This window comes from Arctopsyche grandis, chromosome 12, assembly GCF_051622035.1.
Source record: "Arctopsyche grandis isolate Sample6627 chromosome 12, ASM5162203v2, whole genome shotgun sequence".
Classification (NCBI taxonomy): domain Eukaryota; kingdom Metazoa; phylum Arthropoda; class Insecta; order Trichoptera; family Hydropsychidae; genus Arctopsyche; species Arctopsyche grandis.
Window position 1 is genome coordinate 26,338,885 of NC_135366.1, and position 20,655 is coordinate 26,359,539.

At 34.0% G+C, this 20,655-nt stretch overlaps 1 protein-coding gene across 1 annotated transcript in view; it reads left to right on the forward strand.

The window, feature by feature from the left end:
* The window catches only part of rg (A kinase anchor protein rugose), a 748,758-nt gene that overhangs the window by 537,731 nt on the left and 190,372 nt on the right, over positions 1-20,655 (forward strand). The window contains exons 10-25 of the mRNA XM_077443290.1: positions 9,823-9,963; positions 10,040-10,185; positions 10,909-11,122; positions 11,984-12,206; positions 12,789-12,931; positions 13,157-13,243; positions 13,378-13,481; positions 13,558-13,748; positions 13,828-14,144; positions 14,221-16,222; positions 16,301-16,443; positions 16,527-16,691; positions 17,208-17,387; positions 17,469-17,564; positions 17,645-17,752; positions 17,839-18,016. Coding sequence (XP_077299416.1) covers positions 9,823-9,963; positions 10,040-10,185; positions 10,909-11,122; positions 11,984-12,206; positions 12,789-12,931; positions 13,157-13,243; positions 13,378-13,481; positions 13,558-13,748; positions 13,828-14,144; positions 14,221-16,222; positions 16,301-16,443; positions 16,527-16,691; positions 17,208-17,387; positions 17,469-17,564; positions 17,645-17,752; positions 17,839-18,016 — 4,438 coding nt within the window. The remainder of the gene's footprint in view (positions 1-9,822; positions 9,964-10,039; positions 10,186-10,908; positions 11,123-11,983; positions 12,207-12,788; positions 12,932-13,156; positions 13,244-13,377; positions 13,482-13,557; positions 13,749-13,827; positions 14,145-14,220; positions 16,223-16,300; positions 16,444-16,526; positions 16,692-17,207; positions 17,388-17,468; positions 17,565-17,644; positions 17,753-17,838; positions 18,017-20,655) is intronic.

Sequence of the window (20,655 nt, forward strand, 5' to 3'; positions counted from 1 at the left end):
AAAAATACGTAAGTTGTTGATATTGTTAATTTTTTTATGAAATACGTATATTTTATATTAATAGAAATTTATATTTTTTAGACGATAAAAGTAATTGTCAACGTCATGTTATGGACAATAAAACTTACAGCAATATTATTAAAGACCTTGCTTTGAATTATATTGTAATAATATTATATATTTAAATAAGAAGTAATTCAAATAAAATAATGAAATTGTTTCACGTCCTTTCAATGTTACAACACATTGCACGAATGCGACAACATGCTCGGTTCTCGTTCATACATCGGAACGACTATGATTGTAAAATATGTACTGTGCGCATGCGCACAATGCGTGTTTATTGCGCAGTGCATATGCATACATAAATACATATAATCATCAACTGATTTTGAGCTATATTTACAACACAGATACTTATTTATTTTTAGAAACTTGTACTATTGCCGTCAAATATTTAATTAAAGCTTGCTTAAACACTTGCCGTACTGTGATGGATAGTGACTGACCAGGATTTATATTTTATTTTAATTCTCCAAATATACTGAATGCAGGGTTTTCATATTTTTTGTATTTCTCATCAAAACCTCTTCGATTCGAATTATGTCATTAAGAAATAAAAAAATGAACAATATCAACAGAAATAATTATTTTCGCGGGAAGCCCCTTGTATACGTGTCTCACAGATGTAAAATAGAAGTAGAATTCAGTAATCCGTACCTAATGGTCAATGTGTGAATGATATCCGCCTCTGGAATGACGGCTCTGCTTCAGCTGTTATTTTTTTTTTCATTTCTTGCACTTATTTTATATTATACGACGTTTAATATATGATGAAATAATTAACGTCGCATGTTTTGCATTATTTTAAATTAAAACACACATTTTGACTGGACGCTTGGCGTTCAGCACAGTGACTAGTGTATTTTTACATACCCTCCTATACGTTTCACTTACGATTACAATTCAGGAAAAAATTTACCTCTTATCCGATCGTTTTCATACTTTGCCATATTGCTCATTTTGGTCATCAATATAAGTAAATGGATTCTCCGCCATTACGATGGTGCAAAAATATCGTGTAAGATGCGTTTGAAATTTGAATTTCTGAAAAGTGCCTGACGTCTATCCAGTTTTTAGTTTTAAACATAGATGGTGGTAGTAAAATATGTTTTTAAAAAACTTTTTTTTATGTTTTTACATTTTCCATTTATTTTAGCACAGTAAGGCAGGTGCTAGTAGCAATTTTTTTTAAATCTTTAAATGATCAAATTGTGCGTTTTTTAACATAAATTTTGTTCGACTCCAAATCGTGCAGACGTCATGGCGTTGACGCGAGCGCTAAGGGTTAACTCAATTAGATTATATACATATTTTCAGTCAAGTTTCAGCAATTTTTGTCTGGGTTGAGTTGGGTTTTGGAATTGTTATTCGCAGCGACCAATCCTTGTCCGATGTTAATTCTCTTTTCGTCGACCTTTCCGCCGGCGAAAAAGAGTGACGATTCAATTATGACGGAAAAGCAATTACATTCGAACAGGGTGAGAGATGGGGCAGGGGGTGTATTTTTATCCCTCTTCCGCGCCTCGCAGCGGCCATATATTCTGGAAGCGAGTATAATAAACAAATTTTTAATACGGCTGAGTGTTTCGGTCCGCGGAAGTTTATTCATTTTCTGGACGCTCATCTAGGAAAATGCGGAAAAGCCGTTAAATTTCAACGCTCTCGGCTCTCGTGAATGAATCGTTCCGTTGAAAAGTTCCCGACGAAATATTATCTGTTTGTTCGCTGAATTTCAGATGATTTGTTCTATATTCTATGTATGCGAGTGCGAGTGTGTGTGTGCTTGGTTTTAATTAAAATAGTTTTGAAAAATTCATTTTTGGTATGATACAACCGTTTCATTTGTTCAATGGATGAAAATTTGCATACGTAGCAATTTCCGGTTGAATGTTTATATTGCGTTTCATGTGAAATCGTTTCACCGAATATCAATCATTCGATTACTAATTGCAAAAGGTTCGTTTATTTGATTCAATTTTTTTTTTTGTATATAAGTACTTACAATCCAAACATTACAAATGCAATTATATTTATAAAATATCATAGAGGTGTCTATGGATCAATTCGATATATAGCAATTTTTTGCAATAAATACATATGTATGTACAATATTACAGAATATGTGGGTGGGTACATTTATCTTGTATTTTTGTATTTTATTTCATATAATATGAACAAATCGCTCCAAAGTGACGAGTGCACTTATACAGATACAATCAATCAATATACACTTTATACAATGCGAATTCATACAAACATCCACAGTGACATTTATTGAGAAATGTTCGCAGTTTTTTATAATCAAATTGGCGAACCTCAAGACGCTGAATATTTTGAGTTTGGCAAGAGAGATAGAAGGAGATGCCAATTTACAGGAACGGTTTCAACGAAAATCAGAAAAATTGGCAAAGTCTGATAAGAAACGATCAACCTGGAGCCACAAACCAAGGTTTGACCAGTAGCGGGACTCTAGTGGGACTCGAACCCATGACCACTCTACTCGAAAGCATAATATTTTTATTTTATTAGTAGTATTTTTATTTCACATATATATGTATATACCTGAAATCCTTGACAGGAAGACTCCAATGCGCCTTCCTGGAAAATTACTAGCATTTTATTACATAAATAACTGTATTTCGAGAAGCTGAAGAACACGAAATTAACAATTAATTAATTAATTAATTAAAGAATTAATATGCTAAACACTAGTCTACGCCGCTGGTTAACAAATGTAAGATGCTAGAAACTCAAATTTCCGAGAAACGGGTATAGGTTGACAATTTTGGTGGAACCGTTTCAACAATGAAATCAGATAAATTGGTAATCAGTCACATATATCCAAGATCTGGCTAGCAACACCGCGCCAGGAGTTGAACCCACGACCCCTCAGTTGTACGCTATCATCATACGCTAACCATTGTTGCTATATTGCTGGTGTACATTTGTACTTAGATGGTATTTTTATTGAGTTAGAATATATGGGTACATATATGTACATTTATGTAGATACATATTATCTAATATATAATTTCGAAAGAGATTTTGTATGTATGTAAGTATTTAAGTATCTTTGGTTGAGAACATCGTAAACAAAACAAAGTTGCTATGACGACAATTCAATTGGTTGAGTATTATATTTTTTTCGATTCAAATAAATGTAATAAAAAAACAAATGAATATTTACGCTGTTTATATTACAAACACTGAGCGAAGCCGGGTAAAACAACGTGAATAATAAATAACAAAATACATATAAAATAATTTAACATCTTTGATATGCTGAAAAAATTGTTTTCCTAAGGTTTCATATATTTTGATAAAAATCTAATAATGATAATAAAATACTCACAATATGTAATTCTCTTTCAACATTTTTTTCCAACTGACTAACATATTTCTGAAATTCTTGGAAAACTTGCAAAAATTCAGATTAATTTCCCGGAATAATGTCACCGAAACCTGTATCATATTAATAGCAAAATAAAGGTAAATAGCGATTATATATGGATACATATATTATATTATAAATTTTTCCCGGGGATTTAAATTGTCTTTTCACGTCTACAATTATTATTATCTCACATGTATAAAATACGTATTCATTCTCGAAACCTTACAAATATGTACATATAATATATTTTTCAGAATGCGATACAATTTTTTCCCACACGATTTTCGAGAAACCTATTTATTTAGTATTTATAATTTTTATTCTACATACATACATATTTTACATTAGTTCATATGAATAATGTTTTAATATTGAATTGTTGATTTTTGATTAAAAGTGGCTATTGTTTTTGAATTACTTTTTTGCCTTGAGCTTTTGGCTCACAAACCATTTCATGGCGACATCTGAGCATTAAAAATCCTCAGAATGTATAGGACTAATATTTCCCTCTTCTAGAACCTCCTTTTCGTCTTCTTGTTCTTGATCCTCAAAGCTTGACTTTTACATAATTATTTACTCATAATTCAGAATTTCTAATCCAGAATCTGTCACATTGCAATTTAAATTCTCGGTGATATCTCCTTCATCTCAATGGTCTCAGGGGTTGTTTGTATTTTTATTATTAATTTCAATTAAAAGTTCAATTATGTTTTCGCACAAGTTAGATGAGATGAAAGAGATTCTTTAACACTGAATCAAACTTTTAAGATACTTTTTTGCAATCACTTAGTATATTTTACGACACTTAAACTTTAGAACGTTGTACTGGAGACGATATCGCGTAGTAGGTAGATTACGTATTGACTAGCACTCGTACTGGGGGTACGGTTTGTGTAGCAATGATTAGCTGTCAATGTTTTAAGTAGGTCGTGAGAACTAAGGATGTGAAACTCATCGACTGTATGATGATGTCAACATTTGGCAGTCCTGTTTTATCACAAAATTTCATTTGTACAAGTCTCGTATTACTAGAGTCTAAACCGTGAGAGTTTGATGATGTTTATAAATTGTTATTTATATAAATTTTATGACGAGGTGTTTTAAATTATTTTTCTTGTAGAAGCTGAAAACCGTTTCTTCATTATTTTTGTTTTCCAGCTATATTAATATATTCATCGAAGCATTTATTTTGTATTAGTTGTTTTTCCCGGCTTCGCTCAGTATTTGTAATATAAACAGCTTAAACATGGCGAATATAATGGTAAATATTAATTTGTTTTTTTATTAAATTTATTTGAATCGAAAAAAAATAATATTCAACCAATCGAATCATCGTAGACACTGACTTTCCTTTCGATTCTCAACCAACAATACTTACAAAGTCTCTTTCGAAATTATATATTAGATTACAGACGAGAAATGGATGAGGTTGTTCAAAATTCGTAAAATTCGCGTTTCTAATCAAATTAATAAAGAAATAAATAAACTAATAATGGGAGATATTAAATACATCATATAATTAGAACTTCTTGGAATAAAAAAATCATCACTTCATTTGTTTTATACTTAATAATTTCAATTTGAATTAATAGATTTTCTAATTATAACCTTTTAGAAAATCAAAATATTGAATTAATTTGACCCTGAAACAGGAGCTTCCACATGAGCCTTCGATTGATATGAATAATCGAAAATACGAATAATCAAGGTTTTACTGTTTATCTTGAATCCATATATTTTGTGAAATAAAACATTTCAAATTGTGAATATAAAAGTTGACCGTTCCATTCTGTGCCTAATAGAATTTTGCATCGTCACAAAAACGTGCGAGCGTTTTGACTTAGTTTCCGATTAATTTCCACCGATGTAGTTCTGCAAAATGGCAGCCGTTTCCCCTTTTTCATTTATCCGCAGTTGTATACATTTTATTTTCCGTGGAAATTGTTTGGAATCGACCGAGCGGGGAAAAGTTTTCAACGCTCGTTAAAAACTCGCCACTTTTCCTGCTAGTTTATGTTTCCAATATTGAGTTGCAAACTACCGTAAAAGCCGAACTACATCTTGTTTTTATAACCCAACCCCCACATATCTCTGGACCATTAGTGTCCGAATATCCGAAACGTATTATTATTTTTACTCGCTGAGTACTCTCATAGTTCGCCAATAGATAAAACTTCACTTCGTTACCGAGACAATCTCCGAAACACTGGAAAACTTTCCAACTCCGAAAAATATCTTTATTACAACTGGCAAACTTTCAAAATATACCATCATCAACCTTTCACCTTCATCGTCCATCTCTCATAAGATGCGCGCATTCATGGAAAACATTATCTCAATTCATTATCAATTTATTGGTGATTAACAACTTGTCCAACTAAAATCAATGTGTAGAGGACTTCCACGTTATCACTCACTCTACTTGTGCGAGCCAACCTAATAATTCATAAATGCTCTCTTCTAAGTTTCAATGATATATAAAGGTGTTTTTTTAGTGGTATAGAACTTTAAAATGAAATAAAACACATAAAAATCGTGGTAATGGCCATGGTTTTGGCGTTATTGAAAGATAATGTTATGCCATTAGTGTTTAAATATGATATCGGATTCGAATATGATTGAATATGATAATAAAGCGCTATCTGGAAATCCGATTTTCGACCGTGTTTCTGGGGCCGTATATCGGCAATAACGCGGCCAAGGCTTCCAAGTCGTCCATCGTCTCTGTTTTATCGGCGTAGACTAGCGACTTCACATATCCCCACAGAAAATAGTCCAAAAATCCAATAATCACACGATCTTGGTGGTCAATTCACAACCGTAGTATAATGGTATAATGAACCACAATTTTCGACATAAATTTGTACAATTTACAATCGTTGTTCAGGCATACGTCTATTCATGGTGAAATGGCAAACCAAACTGAGCACACATCAGCTGTCAATTATCAAATTGGCTGTCATTGGAAAAAGTATTTCAATTCGAAAAACAATCTTCTAAAAAAACACGTTTTTTTTATTTTGTCAATATAAATTGAAATTCGTTTCTTGTACGTTCTGTCTTAGTTAAAATCCCTAAGAGGGATTTGCCTGCCGACAAATATCCCCATGAATGTCGACATTTATAATACATTAATATAAGCTCATCCCACTTTCTGCCACCAATATATATTCGTTGAGCTTTCTCTAAATCTTAAAAAAATCTTCTGTGATTACCGTTCAGTATTTCCTTTTAAATATAAATAATCCGCTTAAAATATACATACATACATAAGTATTAACTTGTTAGCTTTTCAGAAATTCGATCGAATCAATAAGTCTGTTTACAACGTTCGTTTCATCGTACCTACGAATCTCGCGATCCTTTTTCGCCAAATCTCGGATGATTCGCCATAATGAAAATTTCCCTATGGAAGATGAGAAAAAGGCTAGGGGAGGGGGGGGGGAGGATTTGATATATAGGGTGGTGTACATTTAACATTTTATGAGATGGCTATAAATTACTTACGGAGATTGTGCCGAGTTCAAAGTAAGTTTTTTTTCTCATTCCCTTCCCATCCCTTTCTCCCGCCTCCCACTCTTGCAATTCTTCTTTGAATATTTTATTAAAATTACGGCAGATGCTTTTTTTTCGCTCATTTTCGTTTTTCGCCGTTTCGTTTCGTTTTTTTTTTTCTTTTTTTATTTTTTTTTTCCGTACCCGATTCAATTTTTTCACTTCGATAATTAAGATGTAAATCTCCCGGGGAATTTGAATAAATTATTTGGAATCGAATTTGTAATGCGCTTATTTTAAAAGCCGCGTTTTCGAAAACACAACCTTTTATATTTGTATAATCTGTGCATTATTATACTATTCAAACTTTCAGTCGGTAATCCTTTTATAATCTTCTGAAATATTACATGTAATATTAATCCGTCAATTATAACATTAAGCACTTTTGCGTCGTCCTGTCTTTTCGGCCGTTTAAAAAGCTAAATTATGCAACATTTGTTCCTTTTCCACATGAACAAGATGAGATGCAAATCCCTCGAGCTTAAATTGTTAAGTAAAATTTATTTTCAACGCTGAATTAATTTACTTTCATTCGCTCAACGCACACACACACCCTATACATACATAATAATTTAAACGCATTATTTGTATCACGGCTTTGAACTTAGATTTTCTCTCATGCTTTTAGATTATATTTTGGTTGTAGTTATGCAAGAAGGATCCAACCCACGTATTCACTTTATTCTGTATTTGCATACGCGATAAACGAATCAAACACATACCTGGCGATGAATCGAATTTGGTAATCTTATGCATGGAGTTTGGAGCTTGTCGTGTGTGCTAGATAAGAGCTGAATTAACAATTAGCTGGGGACTTGAGTGTTTCCGTGAAATTCGATTCCTCTGTCTGTTTCTCAAGTTATATAATATATATACATGGGATGTTGACGATGTGGTAGAACTCCAGCATCGTAGAACAATGTGCCCACCTCGTTCTCGTCTCCTACCTTTCATGCACAACCTAATTATGCCAGATCAAACTTTGGCTTGTCTAGTCTAACTTGTCTCCCAAGATCCACTATTGTCGTAGTCGATAGAGTACTTCATCTACTGGTGTCCATTTCATAATATCCTCTTGATTCATTTATATTCATACTTTAAAATAACTTATTTTAAACCTAGCTGACCTAAATTTTCAGTACAACATCTGAATGTCTTCGCTTCTACCCTACAGATAAGTCTATCCTACATACTGTAATCCTCGTTATCTTGTCCCAATTATAGCCGGGCCACACCGGGTGACTTGCGAATGACTTGGTGAGTGGCTTTATTGCCCAAGCGTAGTTTTTCGTGGTCACCCAACTTGGGCAACCAGAAACGACCAAGAATCCTCTCACTTATACCTTTCAATCCGTGACGATAGCTAATCACTGAGTGTGAAACCTATCAATACAACGCTATACATTTTGAGGGATCATGCCGGTTGCTCAAGCAATAAGATCACCAAACGCCGGCAACCAATCTTTCTGGTCGAGTGACTTTATGGCTTGGGCAACCGGTATGGCATGCTCCATACAACTGCATACATTTGATCTGGTCGCGCAACAAAGTCACCCACTAAGTTGCCCGCCAGTCACCCGGTATGGCCGGGCCCTTTGTTCTCCAAATCCTATTGATCAACCTCATTTTTCCTTTTTTGGTAATGAATACAAAACTTAATTGACATCCCTCAGTTAATCCCATTACATACAAGCCTTCTCATTAAATTCCCAAAATTGATGTTAGTGTGTTACATTATTTAATATTTTAATTTAATGATCGATTCAAAAAGTAAACTGCATTTTAAAGAATCTATCATTATTTATGTAGGTATTTAAAAATTAGATGTGATTCATAGATATAAATGTTTGTTGCTTTGCTTGATGTAATCGTATTTTTTGATGTATTCTTTTTGATTTTAGTACATATTTTCAGGATGTCGTAAGTTTGAATAGACGGAATTGTATTGATTAACAAAAAAATGATTTTGTTATGTTCTTATACATATATATATGTATGTTACAGTCGAAGTGTATTTTCAGTTGTTATATACATAAGTATTCCAACTGGCGTTTTAGGTAATTCATTTACAAATCTACTAGTAAATTATAGCTCTACGTGCACAAATACACAAATACAGTAATATGCACTCAACTGTTATATTACAACTAGCGCACATAACAATGTGCGCTAGTTGTAATATAACAGTTGAGTTTTGACAGTTATGGTGCTTTTACGAATGCTTTAGAATTCAATAAAGCACTAATATTTTCTAGGTATTACGAATTACGATAATGAGTATCGTACTATAATAACTCTACGAACGTTTTCAAAACAACAAAAAAATGTGACTTTACTACTCAATTTACTGATCAAGTGACGTTTTTACGAAAGTCTAACTTTTTCATCCAACATGGTGGTTGAAAAACCCATATTCCAACTAGTCAAGATATATTACAACTGAAAATACACTTCAACTACATATAAAAGTAGTTGGTACCAAGCTAGATGGAATATATTCCAACTAGTCAAAATATATTTAAAAGTTGTAGATACACTTCAACTGTAACATAATATGTATATACTTTCTGAATAACGTGCACTTTAAGATCACAACGCTTCTGATTGGCTGCACGTAATAACGTTTCATATTTCAACCAATCACAGGCCGTGTGGGTTATCCTTCAGTACACGCTGCTTAAAAAGTTTTATTTTAAAAATATTATCTACCACTATCGATGTCTATTCAAGCTTATTACATATTGTGTTTGAAATACACTGTATTGAACCAGAATTTGAATCTTACACGTCCAAAATTATTAATATTCCAGGTATTATACGACGGCAAACTTTCAGCAGCCATAGTCTTCATGTACAACCCTGTGGCCACGGACAGTCAACTATGTTTGCAAAGTGCACCCAAAGGCAATGTGTCTTACTTTGTGCACACACCGCATGCACTAATGCTTCAGGTAACTTGACTGCAATGGCATATTGTTAGTTTCGACACAATATCTTCGACTAAATGTATGTTTATTATGATTTCAGGACGTGAAAGCCGTCATAACACATTCAATACACAGTACGCTCAATTCCATAGGAGGTATACAAGTTTTGTTTCCACTTTTCTCCCAATTGGACATGCCTTATGATTGTGCATCAGCCGGCGAAGCTAAACGGGATCCCATGCTGTGGTAAAATATACTTTATAATCAAAATTTATTTGTATAGTCGACCTCGGTTACTGCTAGGCTCAAAAAGCCTACAGAATATCATTAAGAGGGCTGTACACTCGAAACCTTCATTTTGTTGCCGTTCCTTTCTTCGATATATATATATTGAGTGAATGTATATATTGAGTGAATGCGACAATATATATCAATATATATATTGAGTGAATGCGACAGTTTCGTTTCGACCAGATAATACGTATTTTAAATCGACAAAATCGAGGTTTCGTATTCTCCTATTTTCTCCTCCAAAACTGGACTAATTTAAAAAAAAAATTCATCATCGGTATGAGAAAGATATTTACAGTGCAACTATGCGCGTATTTTTTTTTAAATCGACCGTTAAATAAGCACGCTGGACTCTTTTTGTGGGTGTAAAAAAGAGGCGATTTTATAAATGTTTGGCGGCTCCCTAGCTCCTATAAAAAATAACTAATCAAAAAAATAAAACGATAGATGCATACCAATGGTGGATATCCATAGCATATTAAAAAATAATTTCTCTAGTGCCATAATTGAGGAAGGGAGAAGTATAATACGTTTGTATGGACAAGGCGCTGGTGTTCACCCCTCTTAATGAGCTAAATCTGCGGCTATTTCCTCATACTAGCTGAGGCCGTGTTCATATTAAATAAGTGACTGTATTATTATAATGTTTGCAATTGGTATATGAAATTATTTTTGTAGTTCAAAGCTGTTGGGTTTCATCTGTTCCTTGGTCGAGTCGTCTCAAACGGTGCAGCAGCACATGATTCAGTGCCGAGGCTTCCTCGTCATATCTTTCATGCTACAGCGATGCTCCCGAGATCATCTCACGTCCGAACTGCTTAATGGATTCTTGCAGTTAACCAAACACTTGGTCACTTGCTTGAGTGCCAACTCAGAACTACTTCTTAAACAAGTAAGTTGGCACGTGTGAAGAACACGTGCAATGCTCATACATATAGCGTCTGTAGAGGAAAGTATAGCTTTGATTTTGCTTCGGTTTTAATTTACATAAACATGATATACTTATGGTATAATATAATTTCCTTATTTATTTAATATTATCATATTATAATATTTTTTTCCATTTAGTACATAGGTGCAAAATATTGAGTATCAAACTTTTGGTTACAATCTTGAATGAATATTTTATATGCATTGAAATATTATTTGCATGAAGATTCCTATTATATACATAATTCTAAAATTAAAATCTCATATATTATTTAATTTAGATTTTATTATAATTTTTTTTATTATTAAATATTTCATTATGAATTTTTTAACTTACATTCATGTATTTATGTTTTGTATTGTACAGGTTTTGTGCGCATGATTATTTTATTCAGTATTACATATCTTTTTAAATGCATGCTTTTCCGAATTATTCATATTATTATACTTTTCAAATATATAATAACCCGTATTATAAGTGGATTTTTTCTTCATTTAAACATATTATATTTTAATTAAATATAAACCATTCGTCAAATCCTTATAATTAACTATATGCATGTTTATCCGTTGTAAAATTGTGACGCATCCATTGTATGTATTATAATGTGTAATTAAATTAAATATTATTGTGTTAATCATATATATATTCTGAAATTAAATTAAAAATTTTAACTTATATGATTATATTTAACTAATAATATGTATAATCTCAGATTTAGTTTAGTAATACTGAAAAAAAAAACTCATGTGCACTGAACCTGTGGGCAGTTAGTCTCATTCTGACTCGAAGGTGTTTTCCTTTTCTTTTCTTACATGGCAGCTGCTTGACCATGTCCTCTTCAATCCGGCTCTTTGGATCCATACTCCGGCTGCCGTCCAAGCCCGACTCTACTGTTACTTAGCGACAGACTTCCTAGCTGATACTCAAATCTACAGCAACGTCAGGAGAGTAAGCACAGTTCTACAAACAGTGCACACTCTGAAATACTACTATTGGGTTGTGAATCCTAGGCAAAAGAGTGGAATTGTACCTAAAGGCTTAGGTATGTATTTTAGTTTTTTTTATTATTTATTTTGAATGCAATGGTATAATTATTGGTTGTGGCTATTTGCAGGTACTTTATCTGCGACAGGCGCAAAGCCTTCTGTGCATGCGCGTGAACTTATAATCCGATTATAGTTTCTTACATTTAATGTATTGTTTAATCAATCGTTCATTATACATGAGGCAAATAAATTTCGCACGTTATTATAATAGATTTATACCATTTAGCTAGTTCGCGGCTTGTACTTGTATGTAGGTATTATACGTTGTATATGATAATAATTTTCTAACAATTAATAATATTAACTAATTTGGATTATATTTTTTACTCTACGTCACTTTACGAGTTCGAACTAAATATTAAGAGGTTTAAAACAAAATTTTAACAGTAAACACGCTGACAGTGACAGTTCACGCGCATGCGCAGAAGGCTTTGCGCCTGTCGCAGATATAGTACCTTCAAATAGCCAATAATTCGCAGATATAGTACCTGCAAATAGCCAATAATTTGCAGATATAGTACCTGCAAATAGCCACAACCAAAATTATTTTCTTAAATATATTTATTTATTTATTGCAGAAGGTCCAAGGCCAGCTCACAAGGATATTTTAACAATTAGAGCGTACATTTTGTTATTCTTAAAGCAATTGATTATGATCGGAAACGGTGTCAAAGATGATGAGCTTCAAAGTATTTTAAACTATTTAACGACTATGCATGAGGTATGTTTATTGAATATTTGCTTATAAATCACATAATACTTAACATTTGCCATTCAATACTTGACATTTGCTATAGAATACTTGACTTTGCCTGCAATCTTACATATCACTATGTAAGAGTGTAGGGAAATGTCAATTGTTATACACTGGGTAACAACTACAACACCTCCTTACTGATCTATACTTCCTTTGACACGTTTGCCTAAAATTTTATGTTTGTTTTAGGATGAAAATTTGCACGACGTACTGCAGATGCTCATTTCGTTAATGTCAGAACATCCAAGCTCAATGGTTCCAGCATTTGATGTAAAGGTGATTTTTATTTTTCGGCGTAGCTTAAATTCAAATGATTCGTTTTTTATAATGTTGATACATTCGTTACTATACATACATACATAGTTAATGTAACTATACTTTCCTATTAATGAAAAATTTTGCTTTTCCAGTACGGTGTAAGAACGATATTCAAACTCTTAGCCGCCGACAGTCAACTTATTAGATTGCAAGCTTTGAAGCTACTCGGTTTCTTTTTAAGCAGAAGTACACATAAGTATGTTTGTTTTTTTCCCTTATATTTTATTTATTTTGTCTTGTTAGCGTTTGATGACTTGTTTGTGTTATTTCAGACGTAAATATGATGTAATGTCGCCCCACAATTTATATACATTACTCGCTGTCCGACTCGGAGCCGCTCCTGAAGGACTTACATTACCTTGCTATAATGCATTGTACGAATTACTGACGGAACATGTCGGACAGCAGATACTCTACACGAGTCATGCTGAACCGCAAAATCATTACAGATTAGAAAATCCAAGTATTATTTCATTTTTTATATAAACATTATTTAATTTTTTTATTCAAACAGATTAAAATAGTGATTGTTTTCGTTTCAGTGATTCTTAAAGTAGTTGCTACATTGATTCGCCAATCAAAACAAAGCGAACAACTCTTAGAAGTGAAGAAGTTATTCCTCTCTGATATGACTTTACTGTGTAATAACAACCGAGAAAATAGGAGAACAGTCTTGCAAATGTCTGTTTGGCAAGAGTGGCTCATCGCGATGGCTTATATTCATCCAAAGAATACGGAAGAGCAGAAAATCTCTGATATGGTATATTCGTTGTTTAGGATGCTCTTGCATCATGCGATCAAACACGAATACGGAGGCTGGAGAGTTTGGGTGGATACCTTAGCCATTGTTCATTCAAAGGTACAATTCCTACTATATTTTACTGTTGTTGTTTTGTTTTAAATGTGCGTTGTTTTCTCACTTGTGTAATTTTTAGGTATCATACGAAGAATTCAAACTTCAATTCGCTCAAATGTATGAGCATTACGAGCAGCGTCGCTCCGACAACATAACCGATCCTGCTGAAAGACAACAGCGTCCCATCAGTACAATATCTGGTTGGGATCAACCTTCGACGACTTCTGGAGTCAGCTCTTCTACTGACACTCGTTATCCTCAGCTGTCGGACGGTCAGGAAACCTCCGAAGACTCGCCAACCGAATTCCAAAATCCAACTCCACGCTGGATCAACCACAGCTCCCAGACGGAGATCGGTAAAGGTCTCTCGCTTAGAGAGATTCAAGACGGCAAACCTCCAGATTGCAGCTGCTCAAGGAATATGACCAGTCATTCGGACGTTAACAAAAGTGCCAGTGAAGCCGACGATTCTAATGTCGATGAAACGCGGACTAACTTCGAAGATGTCGAATACAGTGTAGTGTGCAAAGTACATTCTCCCGAAAAACATTCCAAACAAATTGATAATGATAGTGGTTGTGATAGTGATAAACATTCCATAATCAATTGTGACAATATTCCTAATGTAGAATTAAAACTTTGTAACGGCAATTCCGATGATTCCCCCGTGAAGTTGAGTGAAGAAAAAGCCAATGAAATCAAAAAGACTTTAGAAAACCAATTGTTCGAGCAAAAGGAGGTGGCCGAGGAGATCATCAAGGAGATTCTAAACAATTCCGAAAAATTATTAAACGAGTGTCATTCACCAGAGCTAGACTCCAATTCACTTACTACTTTGTCAACTGAGGATAAGGCTGTGAATCATGTAGATAATCATACGTCTGACAATTTTAACGTAGATTCAAATAGCTTAAGATCACCAGAGAGAAATTTTTCACAAGACGGAAGCTTAGATTATATTCCCGTTAAAGATATCGACCATATATTAGAAACGATTAAAAACGATCGCAAGAATGATCATTCAGATAACGCAGGCTGTTCTAGTCTATCGGCAAGCGAGACGACAAGTCCCAAACGCGAGATGGACTTCTTAGAAGTTTCAGCTCCAAATGACCGTGAAACTGACGTATCGGAGCCTTCTGAAGCTTACCTGACTCCGACTGAAACCACCAGTCCCAACAAAGTATCCAACGTCGATACTGATAAAATCAAAGAGGAGAAACTTGATGAAATAATCGACGATAGTCCGGCCAATATTGCTTTAAGTGTCGTTGAAGATATTATAAATAGTGCGATTGAAACTGTTATTTTAAAAACCGGTGCTGATCATCCAGATCGTGACGAGGAAGTTGAAGCAATTCCTGCTAGCATAGTCGAAATTAGCAAACCTGAGCTGTTGGTCTCGTTGGAAACATCTGAAATCGAAACCGTTCAATTAGCCGACGCTGAAAGTAAATTAGACAACGATTTTAGTAATGAAAAGACTGATAGTGAAAACGTCATTGCTGAAATAGTAAGCAGTGAAAACATTTCTCATATTATATCTCCGATTCAATCTGATGAAGGCGACGTCATACCGATTGACGGTGATCTGATCGCTGACAGTAAAATACCTTCAATCCTCAAATCGGACGATAAAGACAGCATGAGCAATCTGAACAATAACGACAGCAAAACAGTGAACGAACAAGACAGCATGCTACAAAGCGAAAATGCCAAAAACGAAAAGAACCAATCCGACACTGAAAAGCTCGACAATTCGAATCCAGAAAACGTGGAAACTGAACCATCATCACCAGAAATACCTCCAATTTCTACCATCAGCGAAAATATCTCTCTGAGCAACAACGACGCCCAAACCCTTCACCACGAAGAAGAAGAGTATCAAACAGAGCATATTCGAGATGGCGTTGACCGCGACATGAGCCGACGAGTGAGTCTTCCTGAAGACAGTGCGACCAGTCAAGATCACTCCATATCTGGAGACAGCAGCTCTAAACAAACCAATGTATGCAACGGCTCTCCTCAAAAGAGACCTCGGAGTGCTTCGACTAGTACCCAAGTCGACTCAAATCATTTTGGTACCAATTCATACTAAATATCATTATATTGTGTACATTATTAAATATTTTGTATCTAATACTTGTTTCTTCATTTAGACAACAAACGACCAAAGTGTTCCCGTCCAATGTTCTCACCGGGTCCAACCAGGCCTCCATTCAGAATCCCTGAATTCAGATGGTCTTACATTCATCAAAGACTCTTATCCGATGTCTTGTTTTCATTGGAGACAGATATTCAAGTAAAACTGATGTTTTTTTAACTATCAAATGCATATAAAGGTTTTATTATTGTGTAATAATTTTTATTTTGCTTCAATTATAGGTTTGGAGGAGTCATTCTACGAAATCAGTATTGGATTTCGTCAACAGTAGTGAAAATGCTATTTTCGTCGTCAATACAGTGCATTTGATATCCCAATTAGCTGATAATCTAATTATTGCATGCGGAGGACTTTTGCCATTGCTCGCTTCCGCTACCTCTCCAAATGTAAGCATTTTCTTATTGGTATTTATTAGGGGTTTGGTGCAAACTATCGACAAACGCCAGACAGACTGAACCACAGATTAACTGGATGGCTGCTTTAAACGCAATTCTCGACTGCACGAATGATAGATTGCACATCAGATAACGAGTAACCTTTCGATGTGCACAGATGCAATTATTAAAATTGAGTTGGATCTTTCTGGCGAGTTTAAATAAGGCAAAATTCGGAACTAAAGTATCAGAAGCACTGAACGTATACAGGGTAGGTATGTCGGGACTTCGGGTAGATTTCACTTAGTGTAAGTGCGAGCAGTGCGCACGCATAAGGTACACGTGTCGTTTATCTGTGGTTCAGTCTGTTTGGCGCTTGTCGATCGTTTGCACCGCATCGATTTATTAGTACTATCTAAACCTTTCTATTTATCTGATTTACTGTTCAAGACAACATTGTTCAAAACAATCCCTACATATGAATGAATCATTTCCTATAGTGTTATATTGTCATTTTGTGTTTTTCAGAATGAATTGGACGTGATAGAGCCTACCCAAGGTATGCCGATAGATGTCGCCGTTACCTTTTTACAACGTCTCGTCAGCATGGCGGACGTTCTCATATTTGCTAGCTCTTTGAATTTCGGTGAATTAGAAGCCGAGAAGAATATGTCCAGCGGTGGAATATTGAGACAGTGCTTGAGACTGGTTATTTATCATTTTATATTCATTCAATGAGACTATATAATAGAAAATTTAGTTTTTAAACCAATTGTATATGTTTTATAGGTTTGTACGTGTGCTGTTCGTAACTGCTTGGAATGTAAAGAAAGACTTCGTATAGCTATGACGCATAATGGCTCACTTAGGGGAGGATCACCCAAGGTTTATACAGTACATTTTAATTAATATTTATTCAAATTTTGATTTAGTATTGTATTTAATGTTATATTTTATATATCAAGACTCCCGGTGAAAGCTTAGGAAACGGCTCAAGCCCGGTCAAAGATCCCGAAAGGCTGCTCCAAGATATGGATGTGAATAGATTAAGAGCAGTCATCTACAGAGATGTGGTTAATATGCATAAATTTATTTATTTATTGTTTTTATTGTATTTAAGTATTATTTTTAATTAATTTTTTGTACGTGTCTATTATAGGAAGAGACAAAACAAGCACAGTTCCTATCGTTAGCCATAGTTTACTTCATTTCTGTTCTCATGGTGTCTAAATATCGTGACATTTTGGAGCCACCGCCTCCAGCAGCTCCCCCGTCTCCGGCCATGTCTCGCCGAGATCATCCGATGCCTCAGTCGCATGCAAAACACGAATCCCAAGGTGAGCCTGGTCCATCGAATCCTACAACACTTTTTTTCACTTTGCATGTTTAGGTGATTATTATAAATTTGTTATTAACGGCAGGCATGGGAAATTCACAACCCGAGCAATTTTCTTTATCGGTGTGTTTATTATACGTGAATACTTTTTAGAGTTGTGTTTATACTATTACTTTCATTTGGTATTTCTTATGATTAATTCGCATGGTAAAACGAATTAAGTATGACTTGATTTTCGATATTGATTTCGTTTCATCATAACTTGAAAGTTTTATATACTATATATAATAATATATAACACACTCGAGCGAACTGTGAATTTTGTGCAGTTTTCTAGTATGAAAACAGTGATTGTTTATTTATTTGAATTACATATATACCTACACTAGTGCTAAATAAGGATAGATACAGCATGATTGTGTTTTCTGCTAATGACCGTATGTTTCGAAGGATTGAGTTGTTTTTTTGTGTGTGATGCACTTAGATGCACTTCCTTTCCCGTCACTGAAAAGAATAATAACACTTCGATGAGACTAATTTTCACTGATGCTTTTTTTCCTTTTATAGTAATTTTTTAACACTTATTTTATTGAAAAGAAAAGCTTTAAAATCACTCGCTTGTTAGTTATCAAAACACTCGTTTTGACCAATTTTATTGTATAATGGATATGAACAGCAAAAAAATTGCTATACCTTTTACATATGTTGTATAATTTTTTGAACATTTCTGTTCATCCACACATTCAAACACACAATGTTTAGCAAGAAATTGGAATAGAAAAGAGAATAACACGATTTATTTGCGGTGAAATCAATATTTTTATGATAAATGTGTCATGACCACTTGCACTGATTACAATGAAAGTAATGGTAGAACAGCATTTTATAGTGTTTTTATTAAAGTGTAGCGTAATTTCACAGCAATTATATGATAATTGCTCATAGTTTTTCATTTTTTCAAACTATTAGTCATATATTGTACGTTACGATGGAAATGCAACGAAGCATACATACATTTCGGCAACTTATTATTTGATCAGTAGCCAAATTCATAAACGATCAATGATTGAATCCATAAATGCTCAGCAATTAATTACAAAAGTGGTCCGTACAAAACAATAAAGGCCGGTCAATAATGGAACAAGTTATTATAAACATTTGAATCTATTATAATTTTAAAGTTTACATTACTCAGAACTGTATCAGTATTAGGTTTATTCAGTTTAATATTTGTTACATAGTAGTAAGAAAAATATGTATATGTTACAATCTAAGTGTTCACTCTGTTTCGTTCATGAACATACTAGTCTGTTCATACACGAACTATTGGTTTTAGTTTATAAACTTACAGGCAAAAGCTATCTTCAAATAGACTCACCAGTATCGCATGAAACTTGTAGCTGTCAAAACCTATGAGATGTCAAAACCAGAGAAATGTTATAATAATAGAAGGGCCCTTACGAATAAATAATTGTTGTCAATATTACGCGGTACATCTCTATAAATACGCTACAACGCACGGAATACAATCGGATCAATTTATTTATAAAAATGTATACCATGTTGTTTATTGTGTGTTTTTGAATGCATTGTGCAATTTTTAACGATGCTTGCCCATCTTGCGAGTAACATAAACAAACAGAGAAGTTTTTATCGGACATACATATGTGTACGTCGAGCACCAAGCATCAGATACGACTGATGCTAAAATTATTTAGGATTGTCTGTGGACAATCGTCACTTGACAACAATATGACGCCTAAAGCCACTTCTATTATTATAACATTTCTCTGGTCAAAACGGCAAGTATTTATAAGGGAAATCCTATGGAAATCACATTACAACGTTGCTGTAATTCCTATTTCTGCTAAAATTAAAAATATTTCAACCCAGGATAAGTTATATATGTACATAAAGAATGGAACAAACGATTGAGAATACTAAAATTAATAGTTTTTGCATGTACAAGTACTACATAGTTCGTTTGTCAATTTGTCTGAGTTTACTAAAATTGGCCAAATTCGTTTGTGTATGAACAAACTAGTGTGTTCATGAACAAACGAAATATACACTTGGACTGTAACATATATGTACATGCTACATTTAACTGACCGTTTTGATACATTACTGACAACGTTTGTAATTTATTGACCAAAAATTGATTTTGATACTGATCAAATAAATATACATAGGTTATGTTGTTTGACTTTATTACTATAATTTGGATACTTTTTCCAGTGTGTCAAATTATTGTTGTTTTTTTTTTTTTTTTTTTTTGTATCCGCGTTTTGGAAAACTGTGAGCAACATTATCAAAAGCTACTTTTTTTATCCACTTTAGTTTTTGCTCCTGTCGAGCGACCAATTCTAATGAATATTTTTATTTTCCTTTTTTACACGCGGCTTGATGATAATCAAAAAATAATAATATGGTAATAATAAATCAATCACTCCGTCACTTTGCAAAATATATATATATTTATTGTTATCCGTTAAGCGAGCTCGAGGCCGCTCTTCCCTCAGTGGTCCCACCACGTCTATCCTCAATTTTTACCTGGCTCTCATCCGAATGCCAGTCAAAACACTCAATATCCATCCAACCACAACTCACCAAACATCACCGACTCGCACGCCTCCAATC